Source organism: Electrophorus electricus, chromosome 26 (assembly GCF_013358815.1).
Source record: "Electrophorus electricus isolate fEleEle1 chromosome 26, fEleEle1.pri, whole genome shotgun sequence".
Lineage (NCBI taxonomy): Eukaryota > Metazoa > Chordata > Actinopteri > Gymnotiformes > Gymnotidae > Electrophorus > Electrophorus electricus.
Window position 1 is genome coordinate 1,000,291 of NC_049560.1, and position 23,559 is coordinate 1,023,849.

General features: G+C 42.2%; 3 protein-coding genes across 10 annotated transcripts in view; all 3 read right to left on the minus strand.

Annotated features, from left to right (window-relative positions):
• Positions 1-5,963: 5,963 nt before the first annotated feature.
• vcam1b (vascular cell adhesion molecule 1b) lies at positions 5,964-10,722 on the minus strand. Of its 2 annotated transcripts, XM_027005555.2 has the most exons (7): positions 10,533-10,722; positions 10,123-10,398; positions 9,551-9,853; positions 9,202-9,462; positions 8,653-8,808; positions 6,536-6,796; positions 5,964-6,326 (listed from the first exon to the last, which is right to left on the minus strand). In XM_027005555.2, exons 1-7 carry the CDS (start codon positions 10,579-10,581, stop codon positions 6,169-6,171), a joined length of 1,464 nt encoding a protein of 487 aa, XP_026861356.2. In that variant the 5' UTR covers positions 10,582-10,722; the 3' UTR covers positions 5,964-6,168. The 2 variants fall into 2 exon arrangements, with proteins under 2 accessions (XP_026861356.2, XP_026861357.2); XM_027005556.2 differs by lacking the exon at positions 6,536-6,796 and having other exon boundaries at positions 10,533-10,720.
• Positions 10,723-12,018: 1,296 nt separating this feature from the next.
• On the minus strand, positions 12,019-13,520 carry gpr88 (G protein-coupled receptor 88). The gene has a single exon (XM_027005423.2). It carries the CDS (start codon positions 13,297-13,299, stop codon positions 12,256-12,258), a length of 1,044 nt encoding a protein of 347 aa, XP_026861224.1. The 5' UTR covers positions 13,300-13,520; the 3' UTR covers positions 12,019-12,255.
• An 895-nt stretch (positions 13,521-14,415) lies between these two features.
• The window catches only part of cdc14ab (cell division cycle 14Ab), a 31,719-nt gene continuing 22,575 nt past the window's right edge, over positions 14,416-23,559 (minus strand). For 4 of the 7 annotated variants that reach the window (XM_035523158.1, XM_035523155.1, XM_035523159.1 and 1 more), the window contains 4 exons: positions 23,272-23,375; positions 20,158-20,277; positions 18,922-19,327; positions 14,416-16,543 (listed from right to left, as the gene is read on the minus strand). In XM_035523158.1, coding sequence (XP_035379051.1) covers positions 16,514-16,543; positions 18,922-19,327; positions 20,158-20,277; positions 23,272-23,375 — 660 coding nt within the window. In that variant the 3' untranslated portion in view covers positions 14,416-16,513. The remainder of the gene's footprint in view (positions 16,544-18,921; positions 19,328-20,157; positions 20,278-23,271; positions 23,376-23,559) is intronic. The other 3 variants (XM_035523156.1, XM_035523160.1, XM_035523161.1) reach the window with 2 other exon arrangements.

Consider the following 23,559-nt stretch of genomic DNA (forward strand, 5'->3'; position numbering starts at 1 on the left):
CCTGGCTGACTTAGGCAGACTTTCTGAACTGGATGTTTACTTCTGAAGACAGTTGAGGCTTAATGGTTTGGTTGTTCATTGAAAATGCCAGATACAAATTTGGACTTGGAAGTTGGTCGTATTTCATTTTGCACAGTGGCAGAAGATCATAGTTATGGCACTGATGGTATACAATATTTTTAAGTGTCAGTCACAATCGAAGTGCGGCTTCGTCTTAGTATTTTAATACCATAATCTTCTGGAGTCGATATGAATATTTTACACCAGCAGACCATTCTAACCAAGCTTTACAGAAAATTAAATGTTTTTCAAGTATTTATCCCTTTTATGCACAACAACTGCACAGAAATAAAGAAAATTAAACAAAAAAAAGAACTACCATCTAGGATAATGAAACACCAAACCCTTAAGCAAACTGTGTGAGATCTGCATTTTAAATGCGTAAAACCACAATAGAACAAATAATCTACACTTCTAGAACTCTAGACTAAAGGTGTTTCCATGGAAACTGTTTTAGCAATGGGAGAGAACTAAAGCTCAGACAGTTGCCCAGTTACCCAGAACCAGATACTCAGAATGTGTCAGCTCAGATACCCAGAAAACCAGAAGTGTGAAACCCATGATCAGAGAAGGGGGGGTTACTAAATATGTTTATAGTGGGCAGAGCATGTAGTTTCACTTCTTCCAACACACTATGCCATCAGCATGGCACGATATATTAATAGAAATGATCCTTAATAGGAACCAGAATGGGCAAATAATAGATTATAGGTAACATGGGGAGAACTGATGTCAAATGTTAGGGGAAATACTTCAAAGTAGGATCCTCAAAGATTTAGAATATTCTTCATTCCTTAGTCATAAATATGCACGTTCTAGCAATAGTGTACCTTTGCGAAGCTGAACTCATGACCAGCTCTATTAATAATCTTTCACCCATCCTCTCACTCAATAGCAGTCTATGTGGAGTTATTAAACAGGGTATGCAGTATCAGTCCAATCTAAATGTACAGCATGATTCTGATTCTCACTTTGGGTATATATCTATTTAAAATCAGACCTGTTTCTGTTTGCAGATATATTTGTGTCATGCTTCCTGTGGCATATAAAAGATTTAGAACCTAACCATTAACTCTCACCAAGTAAACAAAGCCAGTGCAATTAAAGCTGTAGTCAGAATCAAAACAGGTTTATCAGGCCACCACACATCAGTAAGCCAGAGTACAGAAACTCTCATTATGATGTGTTGGTTGGCCTTCTGTGCCTTTCTGTGGAGAAATGCCCAGAGTCAAGTGCTATCCACGGCAGACTTCTGGCCTACAAAGCTGTCAGAGTGAAACAATAGCCCATAGGAGGCTTAATTCTGGCCAGACGCACAGGGCACTGCGAGGGACAGCTCGCAGAGTGCTGCTGTCTTATTATTATTATTCTTGGTCAAATTTTGCACTCAGAATGGAGTTGCCAGTGCTGAGCCATGGAGAGGCCACTTGTCCCTTACGCATTCCCATACACAGAGCCAGAGCTGGTGGGTTACTTTTGGTTTGAAGTGCAGCACTTTTACTGAACTGAAGAGATCCGTTTTAGAATCGAGGCAATCATGGATTGTTTGATAACATATGTGGCAAAAACCATAAGAAAGCCACAAAAAAAAAAACAACAACAACAAGAAATGTATGGGATTCAGTGACATACAGAATCATGTGCATACATTTTATAATTACATTTTATAATTAAGCATCTGTATTGTAATGTGTAATAATAATTAAAAAAAAGATTGAAGTAAACAGCTTTTTCTACCTCAGTGGGAAGTAAAGTCATGGGCTTTTTCTTACATAACAAAATTCCATAACATTTAGAGAACTGTTTGTACAGTGGGGTGTTCTGCTGAGGCCAGCAACATGACCCAGGCATTCCTTAATTTGGCCTAAATGTCCCAGTAGATATACAGTGAGGTGAAGCAGTCCTATCAGGGGTCAAACAGTATGCATAATATGCCCATTGTGTTAATATGACATGTGACCTTGCAAATCCTGTGTAAAAGTATGAGATCATGCATTTTGTCAACCACATTATAGCACTGCAGGGACCCGAGTGGAACTTGAACTGAAGCCAGTATTGGATCTCAGTAAACGTTTTACGCTCTTCGCAGGGTCTTTGCTGTTTACTGATGCTTTCTGTTCAGCCTCCTGTGGTCTTCAGTCCGCATAAAGATTATGGTGCAAACCTTGAAGTCCACTCCACACAGTGCATTTTTATTGTCAGGTACTTATTTTTCATTTAAGACCTTTTTGGTTGGTGGGGGTTATTGCACTTTCTATGAAATAAGAGATAAACGACACTTTCCACACAGTGCATCCTGCTGTGATGCTTGGAGTGTTCCTGGTTGGTACTATTGGGGTACCAAACTTGGGGGGTTTCTGGAATAGTTCTGGTTGGTATTATTCTATGTGTGTAGACTCACGGGCTTTCTGTCCATTTGCCACAACCTGAATAAAGATATGGCAGGGAATAAGGACCAATTTTACTGTGGGCTTAATGTGAAATGTACCTGTAACTTTTCACTTTAACTTTTTCTGTAATGCTTCTTCGGACTCCATTGAGAGGTTTTGTGAATTTGAGTGCAGATTGATGTGGGACGCACACAAGTATTGACTAAGAAATATATTAGCAATAAGGGGAAGGCTGGACAAAGTGAACCTTCAATGTGTATCCTCACATACTAGTGACTAGTCACTACTATTAACTAGTGCTGATCCTGGAGCAGAGAGTGCATATGTATGAAACTGCTATGTTTGAAAAAGATGAAAGTTATTATTTATCCCATAAATAATAAGCTGGAACGTAAGAGGTTAAATGAGATTTTGCTTTTCATATCTTATTAAAATTGATTGCAATAGAGGTGATATTTGCTTGGCTCTGTTCTTCATAGATGCCTTGTATGCATACATGCTGACCTCATGGCCTGCGTTTGTCAAAGTCTCTCTAGTTCAATGCAAAGAAGCTGTAATTTGGTGCAAGGGTCTCTGCAATATCAAAGCAGTGACGTGAATTCTCTCTGCATGGTCAAAAAATGTCCGATGTGATAAGCTTCAAAAAGCAAAAGTAAACTTTGATTCATCAGATAGTCCAGGATTACTATCCTTGAGAGAGGGCAAGATTATTCACCAAATGTGCACAGATGAGGACATGAAGCCAACCAAAGCTCACGTTCGGTCATGTGATCCATGTGTGCAGGGTCACAAATTCGATAATCATCCGTTTCAAATAGCAGGAAAGCAAAATGACCCACTCAGGGGTCTATCGGGGTCCTTATATGCTTGTGGAAACATAAGATATGCATGCACAGACACGTGTGTTCCGTAAAAGCACCCTCACAAAGAAAGCAGTGATCAGTGTGGAGGCGGTAAAAAAGCTGCTGAAAGCTGCAGATCATCTGTTAAGAGAGCGGCTGTGCTAGTGGAAAGGAGGCTCTGCGTGAGAGTGGGGACCCTGGGTCACATGCCATCTGCTCAACCTGGAGCTTCTCCTCCTCCATAAATATTCTGTTATTGTTCATGTGGCAATCAAAGAGCACTTGGAAGGGAGGTGGTGTCTCCTCCTCCGGCACGGAGGACAGTGCCTGCCCCCTGCGACCAACAACCAGTAAACACCAGCAGCTGTAAGCTATTAAACATGACAGGACACAGCACAAATGAGAGTTGCAGAGTAGATGCTGATTTTTTGCTGAACATCCTCCTTTGAAGACTTGCACGGGGGCCGGAAGGTCAGGAGGGGTGCCCGGAGTCCTTGAAGCAGTTCTTAAAGTGAAGCACGCAGTACAACTAACTTTTCCTTGTGGGTGATTTTTTTTTTCAATAAAGCCACCACAATGCATGTTCTTTCCCCCTCAACAGACAAAACCCAGGTACGTGTAATCACGCACTATGATTATATTTAAAACTGACAATAATGCCATTTTGTGAGAGATCAAATTGACTGTATTTGATAACTCCCAATCCCCCAACAGGCATGTTCTAGAGTTTAGAACACTGTAAATTGTGAGACTAAGCTTTTAGAGAGCATACTATTCATGATGTTATTCAAATATGTTTTTTACAGAATAGTGCATATGGAGTTTTATTGCTGCCATAGATGAACACTGTACTCAGTCATGTCAATAAAATATGAAAGAAATAAAAATAGAGCTAAATAAGAGAGTACGGGTCATATTTTACAAAGTGTTAGCAATATTGTAGTCAGCAAAAAAAAAGTACTGAATGAGGAGAGAGAGGATGCAGACCTGCCCATGTCTTAGATTTGAGCAGGGGAGGAAGCCTGCCCTGGTTCTCCCGTTTTCCCAGGAATACGTCGCCATTTGCACCTCCGCTGCCACAGCATCTAGTCTTTTCCCTCTGGGAAGTGCAAGAAAAACGACCCAACCCCCCCAGGGGCATGGAAACCAGCTGGTCTCCATGACGACTGCCTGTTATAGCACCATCAGCAAAAGCAATCAATAGATGCTAAAAAAAGGAGCAAGAAACTCGATTCAGGCTTGTTAGAACACTTTCTACCCCCATTTGTGTGCTGTGTTATAAAGAGGGAGAGAAAGGGTGTGATATGTGGGCTCCTTTATAAGCCCGAGATTTGGTGAGTAGCAGTGACAATAGCAGGGAACAGTGCTGCACTTGTTGCATGGTTGGAAGGCGATGATGAGAAATCTCATTCATCCATTCACCATGAACACTGTGTTCTCTTCAAATATTTTCCTGTGTGAACATCAGCAGAAAACCATTCACCTTTTAAATACAGAGATAGAACATGTTGGAGTTTGATAATATGAGGGAAACACCAGAGTGCAATAAAGAGTTTGCCCTTTGATCCCTGAATAGTTTCTGGGGGCTTTTTGTATAATCTATAGAGGGAGACTAGACCGTACCAATGATCTTAGTAAATGGACACTTTGTTTGAAAATGTCAAAGAGGTTATAATATGTTTTATAGAAGAAACATAATTCTTATTAATATTATGAGCAATATTATTACATTTTTGGTGCTTTTTTAGCTTTTGTTTTTTGTATTTCTGCCATTTCTTGCACAATTATCAGAATATAAATCTAGCCACATTTCATGGTGCAATTATGGTTTAATGTGATTTCCTTGTGAACATATCTGAATTCCCAGAAAACATATCTGAAAGTATAAATTAAACTAGGGTGTATATTCAGTTAAGAAGGTCAGTGAAAACCTCCATAAAACTCCACATAATCCCTCTGCTGACTCACTCTCATACCAACATTTATTAAATAAATATTTATTAGGTTGGAGACAATTTCAAAATCCATTTATGAAAATCCCATTTATTTCAGAAAGGCAAGACATGAATACACACATCCAAAAGATGCAACAATTCACACGAGGTCTAAACACATAAAGAGAGCTGTGAAGATGGAGTCACCTCAATGTTACCAGCCAACTGTACTGTCACAGCTGTGTGCTATGGATGAGCTTTAAATACTTCCTAAGCAGAGGAGAATGCAATATTATTTTAATGCTTTTGAGTCTGCAGCACGTCTTGTATTACATCATGACTTGTACTGTGCTCCTGCATATCAGCTTTAAATTATTCTGACAAATGAAAAACAAATTTACTTGAAAATACACCTGTCTTGCATACCAGATACTGCCAAAAGTAAAGAGGCAGCTACATTAGAAGAAAAGGTAATTCTATAAAAATATATACATCACTTCTTTTTCTTCATATAATACTCTCTCTCTCTCTCTCTCTCTCTCTCTCTCTCTCTCTCTCTCTCTCTCTCTCTCTCTCTCTCTCTCTCTCTCTCTCTCTCTCTCTCTCTCTCTCTCTCTCTCTCTCTCTCTCTCTCTCTCTCTCTCTCTCTCTCTCATTCTTCTCTGAGCTCTATTGAGATATGGCGTCTTACGGGGACATGTGGTGTAGCACTCATGGTCTGCGCTGGAGAAAAGCAGGCCCTGACAGTGCAGTTCAGATCAGCAGGGTCTGATTCAGTTTAGCAGAGTCCTATTCTCATTTGGTTCAGCTGAATATAATTCCATTCAGTGGAGTCTGCTAGGGGTTGGCACATTTTTGATTCAGTTCAACAGTGCATTTTAATTCAGAAGAGCCAGATCAAGTTCATCAGAGTCTGCCTGACTCTGGGTCTGTTCAGTCAGTCTACACAGTTCCAGGTCTGCACTTGCTCAGTTCATAGATTCCCTTCCTCTTAGCTCTTCTTAAATACTCCAGGATGCCAGCCACTGAGGCCAGAACTCCCAGGCCAGTGGCTGGAATTATATAGTCATTCCAAGTGGGCAATGGACTGGTGAATGTCTCTACAGTGGAAAGAAACAGAGAGATTAAAAAATTAGGAACTACTGAAGCTTTAAATTAATTATGTTTATCCTTGCTCTTAATTAAAAAAAAATTAAAAATTCAAAAAGGTGAGATCCCCCCCCAAACAGCACCGTTAGCACAAAATTCAACACCTCAAGACAAATGGAGTCTATTCAGATACATGTTCCTCCAGAGTCTTTACTCTTACCCATTACATGAATTGTGAAGTTCTTAGTCTCATATCCCAGGGCGTTGGTGACGTTGACCTGGTATTGACCCGTGTCATTTGCTGTAAGGTTGACCAGCAGAAACGTGCCATTGGGGGAATAGATATCCCTACCGCCATCCAGCTTCCGCAGAACAATGGCAGGTGGTGGGAAGCTCACAGAATTGCAGCAGATAGTGATGTTCTCGCCCTCGTGCACCCACTTGGATGGTAGGACCTGCACTGAAGTGTTCCTGGGAGGAGCTGCAGGAAGGGGGTTGGGCAGCTAAGTAAAATGCCCCCTTCTAACTAGGCATTTGATTACGGTAAGACAATAAAGAGTCGTGTAGAATTTAATGTGAAGGCCTAATCTAGAACTTCAGGTAAGATAAAGAGTCTATGAAGATGAAGTGACTGTAGTCCTGGAACATCTGACAATTAAATGATGATTTAGGCCACGCTTTATTGAAGAGCACATGATGTAGTATGAAGGGATGTTGGACTCCACTGTTTTCCAAGACCAGGGTTTGGTGCCCTTGTATCTTAATATTCAGTTTGTAATTACTATACAGTACAAAGTTATAGTGCGTGTTTCAAATGTCAGGATGAAGTTCTGAAGCCAGTTAGACAGCACACGCATCACTCTTACCTTGCACAGTGACAATGCCTCTGTCAGTCTCACTGCCGCACTTGTTGACAGCCTAACACTCATAACTCCCAGAGTCTGACAATTCAGCGGCGTGAATCATAAACCTCCTTTCATTTCCCTCACTGTAAGCAAGCTCTGTCTTTTCCCCGTAGAGCTTTGAGCCATAAACACCCAATCGAGATGCAAGGCTATGACCACTTGTGCCTACTGCCAGCACATTCATTACAAACAAGCTTTGTCAAGAATCATTTTACTGTGAGAGCACTGTAAGGTTGCAATGCCGCGATTTGTTTTTAAAATATAAACCACTTTAAATTAGGAAACAATACCACAAATTGCCCCCCAAAACTGTATTCATTCACTGTGTGCTTCCACTGTGATAGACATTGTCTTCTCTGCTAGTGCAGCTGGCACACCACCCATCTCCAGAGAGACCTACTTGTCCCGCTTCACTCTCCTTAATAACTACATTCATGGGCTGCGTCTCATCAAAACGAGAATCAACTACCCTCAGTACTTGTCACACACTGCAGAGTGTGTTGGTGGTGACATGCACCTGCAGTCATAGCTCTGCTTCTGTCTCAGGAGAGATTCACTACTATAGAGGACGACAGGTCATTCTGTCTGGTAACTTAATTGTACATCTCAGGTCTTCCAGAGCAGGCACTATGACTAGGTACAGTGATCAACATATAAATTGACCACAAATAACACACCAGTGAATTTTATTAGATTTCAGTAATATATAACTTTCAGTTTATGAAGAAAGAATTTAAGACGACACACAGAACATCGGACACCACACAAAACAGTGTTATGCATAGAAAGTCCAACTTCAATGCATGTTTGTTTGTTTTTTTCCAACACATAACTAAATCTGTGTTTGGAAAAAAGGGTTTTAAATATTTTGCTTTAAATCTTAAGCTCAGACCTTGACTGATTGATTGCCTGGTGCTAAAGGTTCACAGTAGTGAAGTGCTAAATGTTCAAAGGTGGTAAAATTCCTCCCAGATTAGTTTAACTGCATAGACTTGATACTAACCAGAAGGCCTGATTCAGTAACCAAAAGCTGTTTCTTTCATATGTTAAAAGACATGTCATCAGTTGCTCTCATTACCTATAGTTATATATTCAGCTCAGTGAACCATGCAGCAGTTAATGGAACATTTGAGAAATCAAATGTCCTTCACTGAACTTTAGTACTTTTAATCAGTTGAAGAGTAGAGAGACTGTTTGAAGTAGTTTTCCCTACAGCACATTCTCAAGATCCAATTTTTATAATAGGACAGGCTGAAGATGGCCAGAAAGTCAAAACCAGTTAAGCATATTATATTAAAAGCCTGGGTCTTTTCTTGAATTTTAATTACAACATTCAACTTTTTTTCCACTGTAAATTCTTTCAGCTGCAGAAGCATACTTACCCAACATATTAAAAAAGAAATCCCTAGAAAATTATATCACCAAGACTCACTTTCAACAGACGCCAGCTCTGTCTCGCTCCCATTCCGCACCTTGCTCAGCACCGGGCGGCTCTTTGGGACACTGTTGCTCAGGTAGGATTTGTTGAGGAATCCCTGTTCCTTTGGCTCATTGAGAGACATAGAGATCACAGTGTCCACAGGAGGACCTGCAGAATGACACACGTAATGAATGACCCTCAAAGGAAAGTGCTGGGAGTGAGTTCCAGCCAATGTAGCTAATGTACATTCACTGAAAAATGAAAAGTTAACGAAACCTGCCTTAAAATGTAGCCATTTACTTCTACAAACACAAAAATCCCATTGTTGAAACATACACTGTTTATGTAAATTCAGTGGGCTCGAAAAAAGCCCAGAGTTCATTCAACCATGTTTCAGCCTTTTTTTTCTGCTGTAAAAATCACATTTCCTAAAATAGCTGCGAGAGAAATGAATGGACACAAGGACTACCGAGATAGAAACTGATATTATCATTAACTTGAACGACATAAAATTGTGAGTAGGTATGTAACAGTTTATAATCAACGGAAATTCCCACTAACCGTGAATAGTAACAGTCGCCATGACTGTCTGTCTCCCGAGCTCATTGCTGGCTGTGCACTCATAGATCCCGGCATCGGATAGCGATACGTTGAGCAGCAGAATCTCCCGACCCACTTTCACTTCTTCCAACTGCCCGGCGTGCTTCGGAGTTCGCCATGAAAATTCCGGCTTCGGATTTCCCTCCGCTTCACAGGTCAGAGAAAGGTTGGAGCCAACTTGGACCGTGCCTGCTCCAGATGTTCTAACACTGCGTGGTGCATCTGAAACACACGTAAGAGAATGAGAACGCTCGCGCGTTACATGAGAAGGGCAGACATTCGGGTGTCCACGTAGCGTTGGTGAACTTACAAAGCACATGCATGGACACGGTTGTCTCCCTGGTCCTCTGATCTGACGGAAGGCCGTCTAGCTCGAGTGAGGCTCTGCAGGTTACGTTCCTCACGCTTTCATTCTGTGGTATGAAAGTATAAAAGGATTCGGTGGTCTCCATGTTATTTTTAGGGTCCTGCGTTGGGACCAGCTCATCGCCCAGAATCCACTCAAATTTGATGTACTCCTCTGGGTAGACGTTAGAGACCTTGCAGGTCAAGATAGCCTCCTTTCCCAGTACCAAGCGTTCATGCCCTGAGATTACTGGGTCTTTTGGAAAAGCTGAAACAAATTGAAAACTGATCAGGGCTGCAATAAAATAAAGAATGTCGTTAATTTTGGCTCTAGCAAGTTATTGGGGGTCCACTCCCGACTCTCATTCACGTCATAAACATAGTTATAATAAACATACTTAATTTACAGTAGGTATTGAATATATATATATATATATATCCTAAAATGAATAGATGATAGGGTTGGAGTTTGAGGTTAACATATAAAAAAGTTTTGGTTTTTTTAAAAGTTACAAGATTAATTACAGATTAACTTACAGTACACGTTTACTCTTGCCCTCGCTTGTCTTGAGACGTCCTTACACCTTGCCTCACATATGATTGTGTTTTCATGATTTTTAGTTATATTGCTAAAGATCAACTTCGATTCTGCCGGAGAAGATATAACTTTCCCATACAGTGGTTTGTCCTCAAGCGGTTTCCAAATGTATTTCACATCCTCCTCGCAATCGCTTAAGATGCATGTAAGTTGCTGTCTGTCTCCGAGTTTAAACAGCGCATTCTTCGGACTGAATTGCAGACGGAGACCGGCTCCTTAAAAATACAACGCAACAGATGGCGTTAGGTAAGCGCATAACGCTTTGCAGTGCACACTATGTGCGCCAAAGGTCCTTTTTAGATTATTACTAATGTTTAGAAAATTTGGAAAAGTGGCGAATAAAACTTACCTGCAAGTGGCAAAATAAAATGTAGTATAACAGCTAGAGTTAGGACCATGTCGAAATATTTAAATGCCCCAACGAGAATGGCACTTAATTGTTAAGTCCGTATCACTGCTTAAAGCAATAATGAACTACAGTTCAGTTCTCATTTATAGTTTATCTGAGAGCTGTGATTAGGGGGTTATTGGTCCAGAAGCAGATGGCTGGGGAGTATAACACACCCCCTATAAAGACCAAATATGTCATGAATGAATTCCCCTACTGCTGCCTCGCACTCGGAGGGGATCAGAAACGTTGCTTAAACGTGCGCCCTCTGCTGTTTTGTTTTGGTTTTGGTTTTGTTTTTATATTATTCTAACGTCGTGAAAATGATTTAATTTTAGAATTTTATTTATTTGCCTTCCATTGTTTGGAATACTGAATATTCTGTCTTAAGTTCTACATTTCTTTTAGTAGGCTACTGTTTGTATTACTAAAAGATTTCGTAAGATTTGGACTCTGCGCCAGACTGAGTCCTTCCCCGAAACGCTTTGCTTCAAGGAATGCAAAGAACAGCCCCCAGTGGATGGAGAGTGATTGTGATTCTGTTTATACAGCACGGGGTTTTTGAAACTAACTTTGAAAACTTTTTTTTATATTAGACAATACTAGAAAATTGCTATTTTAAAAATAGCACAAATCCCTGTCATACTTTCCACATGGCCTTTCAGAAAAATAGATATGGTTTTACAGAAACCATCTCAAATAGCCTTAGTCCAATCTGTATCAGCTAGGAAACTACTTTTGTCGTTCATGTGCCAACAACTAAGAAATTGTATGCTCTTATGTCTTGCAGTCCATGTAAGCAGCCATGTGGCCAAATGAAACTTATTATAACCAAATACCCTTGCTAATTATTGCTTCTTTACAGCATGTGTATTAAAATAAAAACAAAGTATACCTGTTACATCAGGAGAGCAAGTTGTATCATCAAACAGCTGAGCAAGAAATTCCAATTAACTTTATTAAGTGTAAGTGCATATTGTTTCTTATAAACTAGCCAAGAGTCATTAACTTGAATGTCCTGTATAAAACACAGCACTTCTAATGTTTTTGCATTAGGTAATATGTTAAAAAAACAAAAACAAACAACCCCCCCCCCCCCCCCCCAGATATTACTAAACAAGATATTAGCTGGCCAGAATACCTGTTAGCAAAGTAAGTGCATCATCTTTTGAACAGCATTCTATTATTAACCTTATCATGAACAGCCTACAACTGACTTAGAGTTGTTTAGGTGTTGATTAGCTGAAAGACACATATCTAAATCTTTCAGGCCTGTAAGAGATTTGCCTGCTTTGCCTGTTCCCATGGCAATGTCTAGGATAGTATTATGAATAAAGATTAAATTGACCTGAAACAACCCAGTAAATACAATGGTAGATGATTATCAAGCATGGACTAACATAAATAAAGCAATAATATGTTAACACATACAGGCAAATGGATCTTATCATTTATTTCCATATAATACAAGTTAATACAAATTTTGGTTTAACTTGAAAAAGGAGCAATGTATGGACAGTTTAGGAAAGTCCTCACAAAGTCACAAATCTTACAATGGTTTACAATATCAAAAGCGCTATATTTTTCACATTTCCCCATTTAAGAGACAGATGGCATGCATTTGGCACAAATACTGCTTATAGGCACAATTTGGCCTCCCTCGTGGCGAAACGTGCTTGTCCTATTAATTCATATCTCCCAAGAATGCCCTCCGACTGTTTTGGCGAGGGAAAATATGAGAGATGGTATTGATTGTAATGGGCTCAACGCCCACAGTCGATCCTCTCCAAAAGTCTCCCCTCATGATGGACCTGAAAGACTTCCTAAACTCTTCGTTTTTCCACGTGTACAGAAAAGGATTTGACACGAAGATTGTGCAGAAGATGATCCATGAAGAAGTCCAAAGCGCCACGGATACCCGAATGAAGAGTCCCGTTGTCAGAGTCCAGAAAATCGGTCCAGTTGTTAACATAAATATAAAACATACTGCCAGCACATAAAACCCGAGACGCTTGTCCTTCCTTGGAAAGGAATAAGGGAGGTTATTCACAATTTGAAAATTCAAAATGCTGACCCTCTTCACACTTATCTGCACTCGGCGAAATATTTTAAAGTAACAATATAAAACAACCACTGTTTGTCCAATGATGGTCAGTGCAAGTGTTCCAGCAGCCAATGGGTTTGACAGGACTGACACCCCTTTGGAAAAGGATACTGTTGCATCCTGCGCATCTCTGCATATGTCAGTCGGGTACCGAAACGACGTGAACCAAGGAAGCAAGGATCCGAGAGAGATGAGCCATGATCCAACAATCATCCATTCAGTGTGCCTCTTTTGATAGAGTGATTGATAAGTAGCGGGGGTTTTTGTGATTAAAACATACCTGTTCACTGCCACGAGGGAGTGGGAGAGTAGCGAGACGGTGATTCCGATTAAGAGTAGGGCTTCTTTGAAAGCATGGTACCCAAGCACTAGAGAATTCCCTGTGGATATTGCCACCGCTTCGTGGGGCATCCAAAATGCGCACACCAACAGGTCCGCTACGCAGCCGTTGACAATAAAAGCATTGCTAGCAGTACGAAGCTTCTTAAAACTCACAACCAGATATATAACCACAAGATTTAGAACAGTGCCAAAAACGCACATCAAAGAGTAGACTGTCGTGAGGGAAATCCGTGCCACGCGTCCTATCTCGCAATTAGTTAAGGGCTCTGACTCGTTAGGCATGATCAAAGGCAAACCTCATATCAAATCAACGAAAAACAGCATAACCATACCCCTCTTTTCATAAGGACAACACTGTATCAAAGCCTAACGTTGCGACGACCGAGGAGAGAAGATGGAAAGCGCATCTCCTCTTTGGTAGTGATGCAGTGAAGACAGTAGCTTTGTAGGTGGCGTTTTCTAATGATGTTGAGGGCGCGCAGCCGATCAATCTCCATCCCGTGTTCTTTAAAGCACGCAAAGAAGTGAGAGATTAACAAGCGCCAACGCGTCACATTCCACGTGTTGTACTCTCAACGAAGACGAAAAACGAGCATACAGCTCAAACGCAGGTAAAACAATAGGACCCTAAACCAATCGATTAAACATGATAGAAGCATTTAAAATAAAGGGGACAGCTACGATAATAGTACATTGTTTACATTAATGGCCTTATACAATACATGAATATAAGCAAACGCTTTGGTTTTGGGTACAGTAAGCCATGGGTTTATTGATTATATGCTATACTTACACTCTTGTGTATAATCATAATATACTTGGCAATTAAGAACAAGAACTCTCGTGGGAGAAAAACTCCAAGAATTTCTACAAAGGAAAATATTGCGATAGTATAACATCCCTGAAACCAACAATATCAGCCGTTCACAACCAGAGCACAAGCGTCACATTGGACTTAAAATTTCAGATCGCTCACATTTCAAGTATAAAAAAAACCAAACAATTCAGGATACATTAGAAGTCACACCAAAAAAAACCCCGATCTGGCTCACAAAGCACAGGTGTAAAGCATCTAATTACGAGCAAAAGAGATTAGAGCTCAACACGGATGCAAAGGAGCGAACCTCGCTGCCTTTTCCCCCTACACGACACAGCGCAAAAAGACGCGCAACGCGACCAACCTCGAACTCTGGTCCATTTACGCGCCATTTGCATGCTTTTGTAGTGCTACGGAGCTGACAAGGTCTTTATAAACAATTTTTACAAGCAGTTTGGATTTTGTTACATGATGCCTACTAAATAGCTAAATATTGGTCCTTTTAGTGGAGTATGACTACTTGGTGGGAGACTAGGAGGAATGCAGTTATATGCTTAAAGAGATAAATCATCACATTTACATAGAATGTCAAAAGTTAGTGTTTTATTGTTTCTTCTTTTAAAATCTGTACAGCATTTGCACTTCACTATGCCCATGTGCTCATGAAAAGCAAAACACTGGCCTACATAAATAGAGTTAGATGTTCTTCATATACTGCCCCCAAATATATTCCGTATATGGAAGAGAGTATTTTACAGCTGTCATCTGAATATTTTTAAAGAGGTAGAATACTTTATACATTTATGGGAGAATCGTTTGAACATCATAGCGAAGCATGACATTGTCTTGAATGTAACAGAGTGCTACATGGCCAAAGAGGTGACATCAGTCTTCCTTATTGGAATATGCATTATTCAACACACACACTGGAAGGATAAACTCAACAACAAACATTTATTTCACACACGTAAGGCCAGTAATACCCACAATGGGTCGAATGTCAGTAGAAACTCATTGAAACAGCCTTTTAAACCTCCCCTGGACCTAATTGTCATAGGTCAGAAAAACTAATCTTAAGCTCTTAACATCTCAAAGGATCACCGAGTCTAGGGCTAGGGTGTGTGTGTGGATGGTGTTGGTTTACAATTCCTAAGTCGATAGCTGCTGTCAAATCTACATTCAGCATCTCTGCCAAAACACATTTATCAAATGATCTAATTTTCCTCCAAATTAGCCTATAAAAATCAAAACTTACCATCGACAGCTATTGTCAGTTTAAAACAATCATGGTGTTCACCAATACATAAAGTGGCCCCAGCTTTGCCTGTAGCTACCTTTGTTGCATGCATTACAAAAGAAAATGTAGCCAGCTTTAAAAGAGTTGAGCTTGTATCATCATAGAAATCTGAACCCTAATGGGTGTGTGGGTGTTGAAACATGAAAAGAGCCCCTAAAGCTTACTGGCTGCAAGCAGTTTAGCTGTGTGAAAGCGACAGCCCCCAGCAGAGTGCCCACTCCTCAGCTGCCTCCTGCGTTCATGTCAGAACTGCAGGGAACCCAGAACACCGTGGAAGCTTTGGGGGAAAAAACAAAGCACTGCTGCTTTTTTTTTTTTTTTTTTTTTTTTTTTTAACCCAGCGTCAATCTCCCAGGGTCAGGGAAATGAGTGTTCTGTCTCCAGTACACTTCAGTGATCATCATGTACACTACGAACTGATGGCTCATGGAGATAAAGCAATCCATCTAATCATTTCATATAAATGGAACTACAAGCATTTGAAGTTCCAGCTCCCACACAAAGTAAGGCATAACAGTGCTTCCCAAAAATAATTCTACTCAAAATCCATAACGGCTCCAGCTGAGGACACCCGACCCCTCTGTACTGGTATAGCATTATACCACCTAAAGTATGCATTAGATATCATTTCGCTTAAGGTTAGCTTGGTTAACACACATCCAGGTCTGAATATAGCCCTCGTACTTTAGGATTGATATGTTATCAAAGAAGTACAATCTGGAGACAGCAACAAAAACATTACCTCAGAACATATTTCCTTGAAGCAAACACAGCACATACAATATACAGCAACAAATAACTGGACATCAGACTTATGCAGGGACTATTGTTAAAAAATATAGAATCTAAAAATAACCTCTCTTTAAACACTCCTTTAACAGTGTGTGTGTGTGTGTGTGTGTGTATATACACATACATACACACCCACATTAAAACACCACTTTTTTTTTTTTTTTTTTTTTAAAGAAAGAAAGAAGCTAGAGAATAAATGAGCTAAAGTAAACAGTCAGGCTGGTTTCTAGTCAAGTGTGCTTCAGAGAATGAAAACAGTCTTGCCAGTCCAGTGCAGGACAGGGGTCCCAGTTCCCCCACTACCCCCCCTCCTCCCCACATAGTTGCATGTCGCAGGGAGAAGAGAGTCAATGACATTCAAGCCTTCTTGAGAGGCATCCTCTAGCGAAGCTGGGGGCAGGGCACTTTAGCAGAGGCGGGCGGAAAGCAGCCTGCATCAACTGGCAGTCTCAAACAGCACCGTCGGTTCACTCAGGTTACCAGGATGCTCCTGTGGCAGGCCGGAGAGCAGCAGTCAGTCACAGAAGGCGGCTGGTGGAGGAGGTGCTGGCGGGCTACGACTGGTCCAGGATCAGGGCAAGCTTGCCGTTTTAGTACTGAACATACTCCGACTGAAGGGACTGCAAAACAAGGAAGGAGGAAAGATGAAACAATTACCACGTTGAACGTAATTACAGAAAATTACATATCAGGGACCGGCTAAATGTTAGCCTAAAAGGCAAAGCTTTGAAGCATACTATTAAAACTGGGCTGACGTAAAAAAGATTATGAGAGGAAAGGTGGGGGGTCAACACTGACAGCCGAATGAAATTTGCATTAAAAATGGGCAAATTATATCTGCTCTTTAACAGAGTGAAAACAACATTTTGCTTCCGGATATAGAAGTTGCTGAATACAGATGTACAACACGCATAATTGAGTGCCGATTTCTGCTTATTGCTCCCTGGGGGTAATTATTTATTTATTTATTTTAAATAATTTTTAAAAAGCAAAGCAGCACATATCCAGCAGGAATAATGAAGAGGTCTTTACAAATAAGCAGGGAAACTGTTGCGGTAGGGCAGCTAGCAGAGACGCTGGGAGGGGATACAGGGGTCGGGTTTCACGCAACAGGCCTGAGCAGGCAATGGTGACCGGGAGCGCTACTGGTTTCTGGGTGCTACTGGGCTGTTGGGGAGCCAAAACCACTGGTTACACAAGGAGGACATGAGACCACTGTGGTCATAGGATAAAGAGGTTGGAGGGGAAACACACCCCCACACAACTTTTCATACTCCAGCCAAGTATTCTGGTTGCTCTTCCTCCACCGGACACAGATGCAGATGGGATGGATGAAGCTGCGAGAGGACATGAAATGGTAAAATAGCCGTGAGGTGCTCGGCTGCAGTTCAAACAAAATGAGGCTTCTTCGAGTCGCGTTAAGCCCGGAAACATGTGGGTGTTTTCAGCCTGCAAATTCCTGTGCCACCACAGCACAGCCACAACATCTGATCATCTCTTCCATTGGCCTTTGGCTGCTTGCATCCTGTGATGTTGGCTATAGAAGTGCTCATAATGGCAAAAGAAGATAAATAAACAAATGTTTCGAGAACCGTTTGCAACTTAGGATGCATGTATTTAGAACCAGTTCTGTAGACATTTCAAAACAGACGGGAATAGCAGTCAGGGAAATGATGGGAATTACTCCACTTCTTCCTATCGGTAGATTTGTCATTTGATTGTGGAGCACCACAAGACCAGGAGCGACAGTTACTCAGAGTGAGCACACGCGTTTGAGAAAGGAAACCCATTCCTGGCCATCCCTCAGACCCAAGAGACCGTCTGTGTGTCAGAGTGCATAGCTCCTCTTCCATGGCACATTCTGTTTGCCTGAGAGCAGCCTGCTGGCTTTGCCAGTTCTCTGCAGCACCATCTGTAAAAACACAGCTGCTTTACTTTATGCCATGTCGCTACTGTTCCATTTCCATCATTACCCTGATTTCCTCGCCTATTACTGTGGTTTCCTTTCATGCATTACCCACATTTCCTATTCTGAAGTGACTCTTTCTATGAATTGCAGTTATATCATCCAGCATACAACATACCGGAGACTTTTGCGCAAAGATTTCAAAAGTGACATGCCGTGGCTTACAAGAACTGCCACTTCACTGCTTAGTGGAGAGAATGGAACATTTTTTGTGAAGTAGAACTGCTCAGAGTTCGAGAGAGAGAGAGAGAGAGAGAGAGAGAGAGACTGCTCTTTGCCATAAAGCAGGACAGGCACCTACTCAGCAGGTCTGAACAAGCGTCTCTCGTAGCCTGACACTCCCAGCGCATCCAACAGCAGCATGAATCCAGCAGTTAGTACCGGAAACAGTGTTAGTCAAACAGAAGCCACTGTTTACGACTGCACCGCACAAGCACAGAACAAGCCACGGGTTAGCAGAAGGGCAGGGACTTTTCTTTTTTTTCTTTAAACGATTTGTTGAATAAATGTGGTATGTGCTGGATACAAAGCGGAGAAGTTAAAACCATGTACTAGAGCATAGCTGCAAAAACTGGAAATTAGCTTCATCGCCACAGCCAATTAAATCCTAATTGACAGACGCAATTAGGCATATATATGAATGCTTTACACAGCACTTCTTTAAAAGGGCATGAAAGACACACAGAGGAAACATGCCTGTTAATGATCAGAAGCATTAGAAAAGTGCAGTTACACAGCTCCTGCAAATATGAGCACACATGCACATGCCCACGCACCCACTCAAACTCACAAAGCGGTGGTTTGATGCAAAGACCAAAAACAGTTTTAGAATTTATTTATAACTTTGTTTTTTAATCTGAGTGCAGAAGGCAGACTCTTGCTGCCTAAAGATGAAGCTGAATTTCTGCACAGCAGAGGTGTGAGAAGGGTTAGAATTGTTAAACTTGTTCAGTAAGAGTGAGAGAGAAAGGATGAGTCAGAACAGATGCTGCTGTTTGTTGTGTGGGGGTGTGAAGGGCGGAGCTCACTTACTGGGATGGAGCGGCTGAGGTAGCGTGCCGAGGGCCTGCTCAGGCCCGCGTTGCCTTGGTTCTGACCTGGTTCCTCCATGACGAACCTGTCCCCCATGGATGCCCGGCCTGGACTGATGTGGGCGTGATTATGGTTGAGGTTACTTAACGTCAGGCTCTTGGCTGGGCTGACGGCATTGGCGTTCGGGCCATTGGAGGAGTTATACTGATTGTTGTTGACTTCATGGTGGTAGGTGTGGGCAGCCCGGGTGGAGGGGTTGCCAAAGGTCACACGGGGGGTGGGAGAGGACGGAGATGAGCACAAAGAGGAGGAGTAGGAGGAGGGCCGGTGTCCAGAACTTCTAAAGTCTTCTTCAGCATCATACAGGTTACCCAGAGAGTTGGCTAATCTAGATCTTAGAGAGGAGCTGGGGGGGGGGGGGGGGGGGGGACAGACATGCAGGGGTAATGAGGGAGGATGGTGGACTCGTCAGTGCAAGCCAATCGAACACACACACACACACACACACACACACACACACACACACACACACACACACACACACACACACACACACAGCATGCCAGTTCACAGGGAGGCAGGGGAAGAGTCCAGCCCTCACGTCCCATCCAGATGACCGGGGGATGCGGCCAAAGCTGCACGTTTAACTTAACGCGTTCTGACTGAACACCCAGAAGCAATTCGACGACCGCCATTTAAGAACAATAGAAAACGTCTGCGTTTGCTGCACAGAACAGCACGGGAGATGTGTTAGAAAATACTCGGTACAAAAATAGAAAGGAAAACATCTCCGGCCCTCACATATTTTGCATGGAGACAAAGGAAGAGGAGGTAGGAGCAGGACTACAGGGTGTGATAGTAGCTTCAGCTTTGGTCGTTCTCCATTACAATGGCAGGACGGACTGAGTCACCCACTACATAAGTTGAATCTCTGCTCCTGCTAAAGTAAGGTATCAGAGCATGGGTTAGTCACAGAGAGGGAGAAAGTCCACCTCTGGACTGAAAGGAAAACAAGAGAAAGTGGAAGGAAAAAAATGTATATTGAAACAAAAAGGGGAAGTTTCATTTTAAACAGCTAGCAGAGAGGAAAAAAAAAATTAATCAAAGAGTAAAGGCAGGCTTGGAAAATTAAAACAACATTCTGGCCTTGAAGACAAGGCAGAAAATTTGGACGGGAAAAGACGGATGGAGAGAGAGGGAAGTACAGAAGGGCAACATGGAGACAGAACGCCTCACCCTTTGAAGTTGGAGGAAGGAGAGGCTCGACTGATCCGCTTGGCAGAGGCAGAGGAGGGCACTCTGGAGGGTTTGAGGTGTGCGCTGGAGCCCTGGGTGCTGGAAGCTGAATGCAGTCTACTGAAGAGAACAAACAGCAGACAGACCTTACACAACTGGCAACTCTTATGTACATTTTTCAAGCAATGAGTCCATTAAAAGTCCCCAAGTCACATGTAATAACACACAGCTGCCCAATCATGTACCTTTACAATGCTGTCCTACAGGATTCAGCAATCCACTTCATATGTGTTTTTTATTTGGGCACCCTCACACAAATTGGGTGATTATGAACCTGTGGACACCTGATTACGGACTCGCTTGGGCCATCTTACAATGCCAAAAAGGCTCAAATGGTAGTAGTTTCTGCTTTCTTGTCTACAGGAGAGCCACCTGCTATACTCATGTTCTGGCCAGTGCTGCTCTGGACTTTCCCCCATATACACAAACGCACCACCACCCATCAGATAACAACCTGGGAAAATTCCCAACCAATCCTGGAGTGCTGCCATCTTCAAAACCAACGGGGCCATGGCAAATATAGTTACCTTTTTGCCACTTACCTCTCACGCAAGCCATGAAGCAAACATGTTTGTCTCCTAAATTTCTTCAATTCTACTGAAGACCTGAAACCACTACAAAATTCCACCAAGTTCAGACACAAACGTCTCTGGAAGTGGTCCAAAAATAGCTCGTGTGAGTGAACAGAGAAGAAGTCTGGGTTCAAGGCCAGGTCGGGGGCACCCTGTCCTGTGACTTCCACTCAAGCATGAGGAGCAGCTCTCAACCGTGAAGAGCTTCTTTGCTCACTCCCTACGATGTCAAAACAGATGGAGGGCTTTAGATAGGCAGCCACGGTTCTGAACCGTCGTGCCCCAGCCCTAGTTCCACCGCTCCGACCGTCCGAATCCTCTCCCATCCCTTTTCTCGAGCACCGAGGCCGTCGCTTCCCTCTCCCTGGTTCCTTCTCCCTTTCTCTTGCCGCCAGCTCCCTTAATCTCTCTCCCACTCCGCTGAAAGGAGTGGGAGGGCAGCCCTGACCAAGGGCCCCCTTCCCTCGCCAGTATCTGCGGAAAATTAATTAATGGCTGAACACTCTTGTCGAAAGAGGATGTTGAATTTGCATCAGGGCCCCAAAGTGCTGAAAAGCAGCCTGCCTGTGTCATCATGAGCATCAGCCAAGTCTGCATGCGAGGCTTTGAGAGCTTCACACTGGGGGGGGGTCCTTAGTTTCGAGGGGTTCAAGGACACTGTGCTGCATAATGCATGCTTGAAAGGGGCAAAGGGGATGTTGACAAGGATCTGCAAAGAAATGTTTGTTTTTCCACTCTGTGGAAAATTCTAGCCTGGGCCAAAACGGAAAAACAAGATTGAATTGGTCCTGAACAATAAAGTCTGTTAAGTATGGAGAAGTTTAAGCCTGGAGTACATTAACACAAAAAATGGAAAATTATGATTGAGTGGAACTCCCCTGGAACAGATTTTCCATGTTATGTCTGGAGAGAAAACAATGACAAGCTAGAAGACGAAACAGAAAGATACATAATGCTGACGGTCAAACGAAAATTGACCTCAAAAGAACGAATAGTTGTTCTAAAAGTAGGGGGGGGGGGGTGTTTTGATGCTTTTAAAACACATACTTGAAATTGAGCCATATAGCCATATTCTTTACCAAAATGCCTATATTACCTTCCTTAACCAATGACATGAAATTAAGAATGCAAATCAGAAGAAAATGAGGAAGCAAGAGAACAAAATTAACTCTGAGGGGGTCTACCTGTATTAAAGAACAAAGACAACCTCTCTACAAAGGACAACTCACACTGCAGGTTACTATGCCAACCACAGCTCTTTGCCTGCCAGGTTCCTGTGTAAAATACTTTAGTTCCTTTTGTTTAAGAAGGTGGAAAACCACTGGCTTGACTTACTCAACTATAAGCTAATGGAAGATGACATGGCCATAGTGGTGGGCCACAAATAAAATACCAGGGACAAAAAGTAGAATCATGTGGTCATTACCTACATATTGTTTGTATATAGACCTTACAGAAAGATTAGGTTCAAAAGAAGGTGTGTTCATGTTGCCAGTCTGAAATCCGTTCTATGAGCATAAATGTCCTGTCTAAGATTGCTGTTGAAGGCATTACACGGTACAGACACTCCTGGTAACTTCTGAGCCTGCATCTTTCAACAGAGCAGTTTGTTCACACGTACAAATGCTGTCCAGAATTTGATCAATTTAATAACATGACTGCAGATTGTCTAAAAGTGCATAAAAAGATTTATAAAAGTGCATGAGCTACAGTGGCATGTTGGTTGTTGACTCCTCTAATGCTTGAACACTATTTATGAATATTCTAAAGCAATATTTTAATGATTTTTAAATGTTAAAAAAAACAAAAACCACACTTCTTGAGATGAGGGCAACACCAATGATATAATGCAGTAGCTGATTCTGTATTCTTTTGATCAGTTATGACTGTAGACAGTGAACCTCAGAAGAAATGCCTCTGGATTGCTTTGGTCAAATGCCTTGACATCCTCGAGGCCTGGCCTAAAACCACTGAACTTGCACATACAAGTAGTATACAGGTAGCTAAAGCATATGCAGGGCAACAATCTCACTTGCCAGGATTTTAGGTTTCTTTGGTCTAGGGAGAAAGCAATAAGCCTTAGTTTAAATGTGAAATCCTAACGTAGCCGCCTAGCTGTGATGCTTCGGGCGAGGGACCCGTGAAATGTTCATGCATTTGCCACTTTATTACACTAACTCGAGACCTTCAAGTGAACATGTGTAACCAAGAACACTGTGACTAGCCAGTTTAAGTTACTCTAACTATCTTATGTAATTAGCTAATACATTGCTGCTGTCAGTGTCAGCCATTGCACTGCAACTTGCTCGTTACTTAGCTGCTAGCCATAACGCTGATGTAGCATCTTTACATAACTGGCTGGCCAGCAGCAGTCAACTCAGAACCCAGAGAGAGCGTAGAGAAGGGAGGCGGGGCTAAAATTCTGCAAGTGTTGCCCTTTGAAGGATGGCCTTTGTCTCCTTGAGTGACAGTAGCGTCTCACCTCAGCGCGCCGGTGCTGGGCCCCCTGGGCTGCCGCTGGCCCTTTAAGGCACGTAGTTTGTCTCCTTGAGTCAAGTCGAGACCATTCTCACCGTAGTCACTGATCTGTTCAGGGAGTCACACAGTATAGGCCTTTCACATTACACAACTGCATGGTATGCTAGAGCTACATTATTACATATCGCATTACAATTCATGTGTATTTAGTTGCCAATAGGTGCAGCTCCTGGTAATTACCAGGTATGTGTCGCTGCATAAATTAACCTGAAAACTGGCAGAACACGGGTCT

Coding starts and splice junctions, on each gene's coding strand:
- vcam1b (XM_027005555.2), bottom strand. CDS start 10,581: ATGGTCCTAACTCTAGCTGTTATACTACATTTTATTTTGCCACTTGCA. Junction 9,854..10,122: donor GGCAAGAGTAAACGTGTACT/GTAAGTTAATCT, acceptor AATTTGTTTCAG/CTTTTCCAAAAGACCCAGTA. Junction 6,797..8,652: donor AGAGCTGGCGTCTGTTGAAA/GTGAGTCTTGGT, acceptor CCCTTCCTGCAG/CTCCTCCCAGGAACACTTCA.
- gpr88 (XM_027005423.2), bottom strand. CDS start 13,299: ATGCCTAACGAGTCAGAGCCCTTAACTAATTGCGAGATAGGACGCGTG.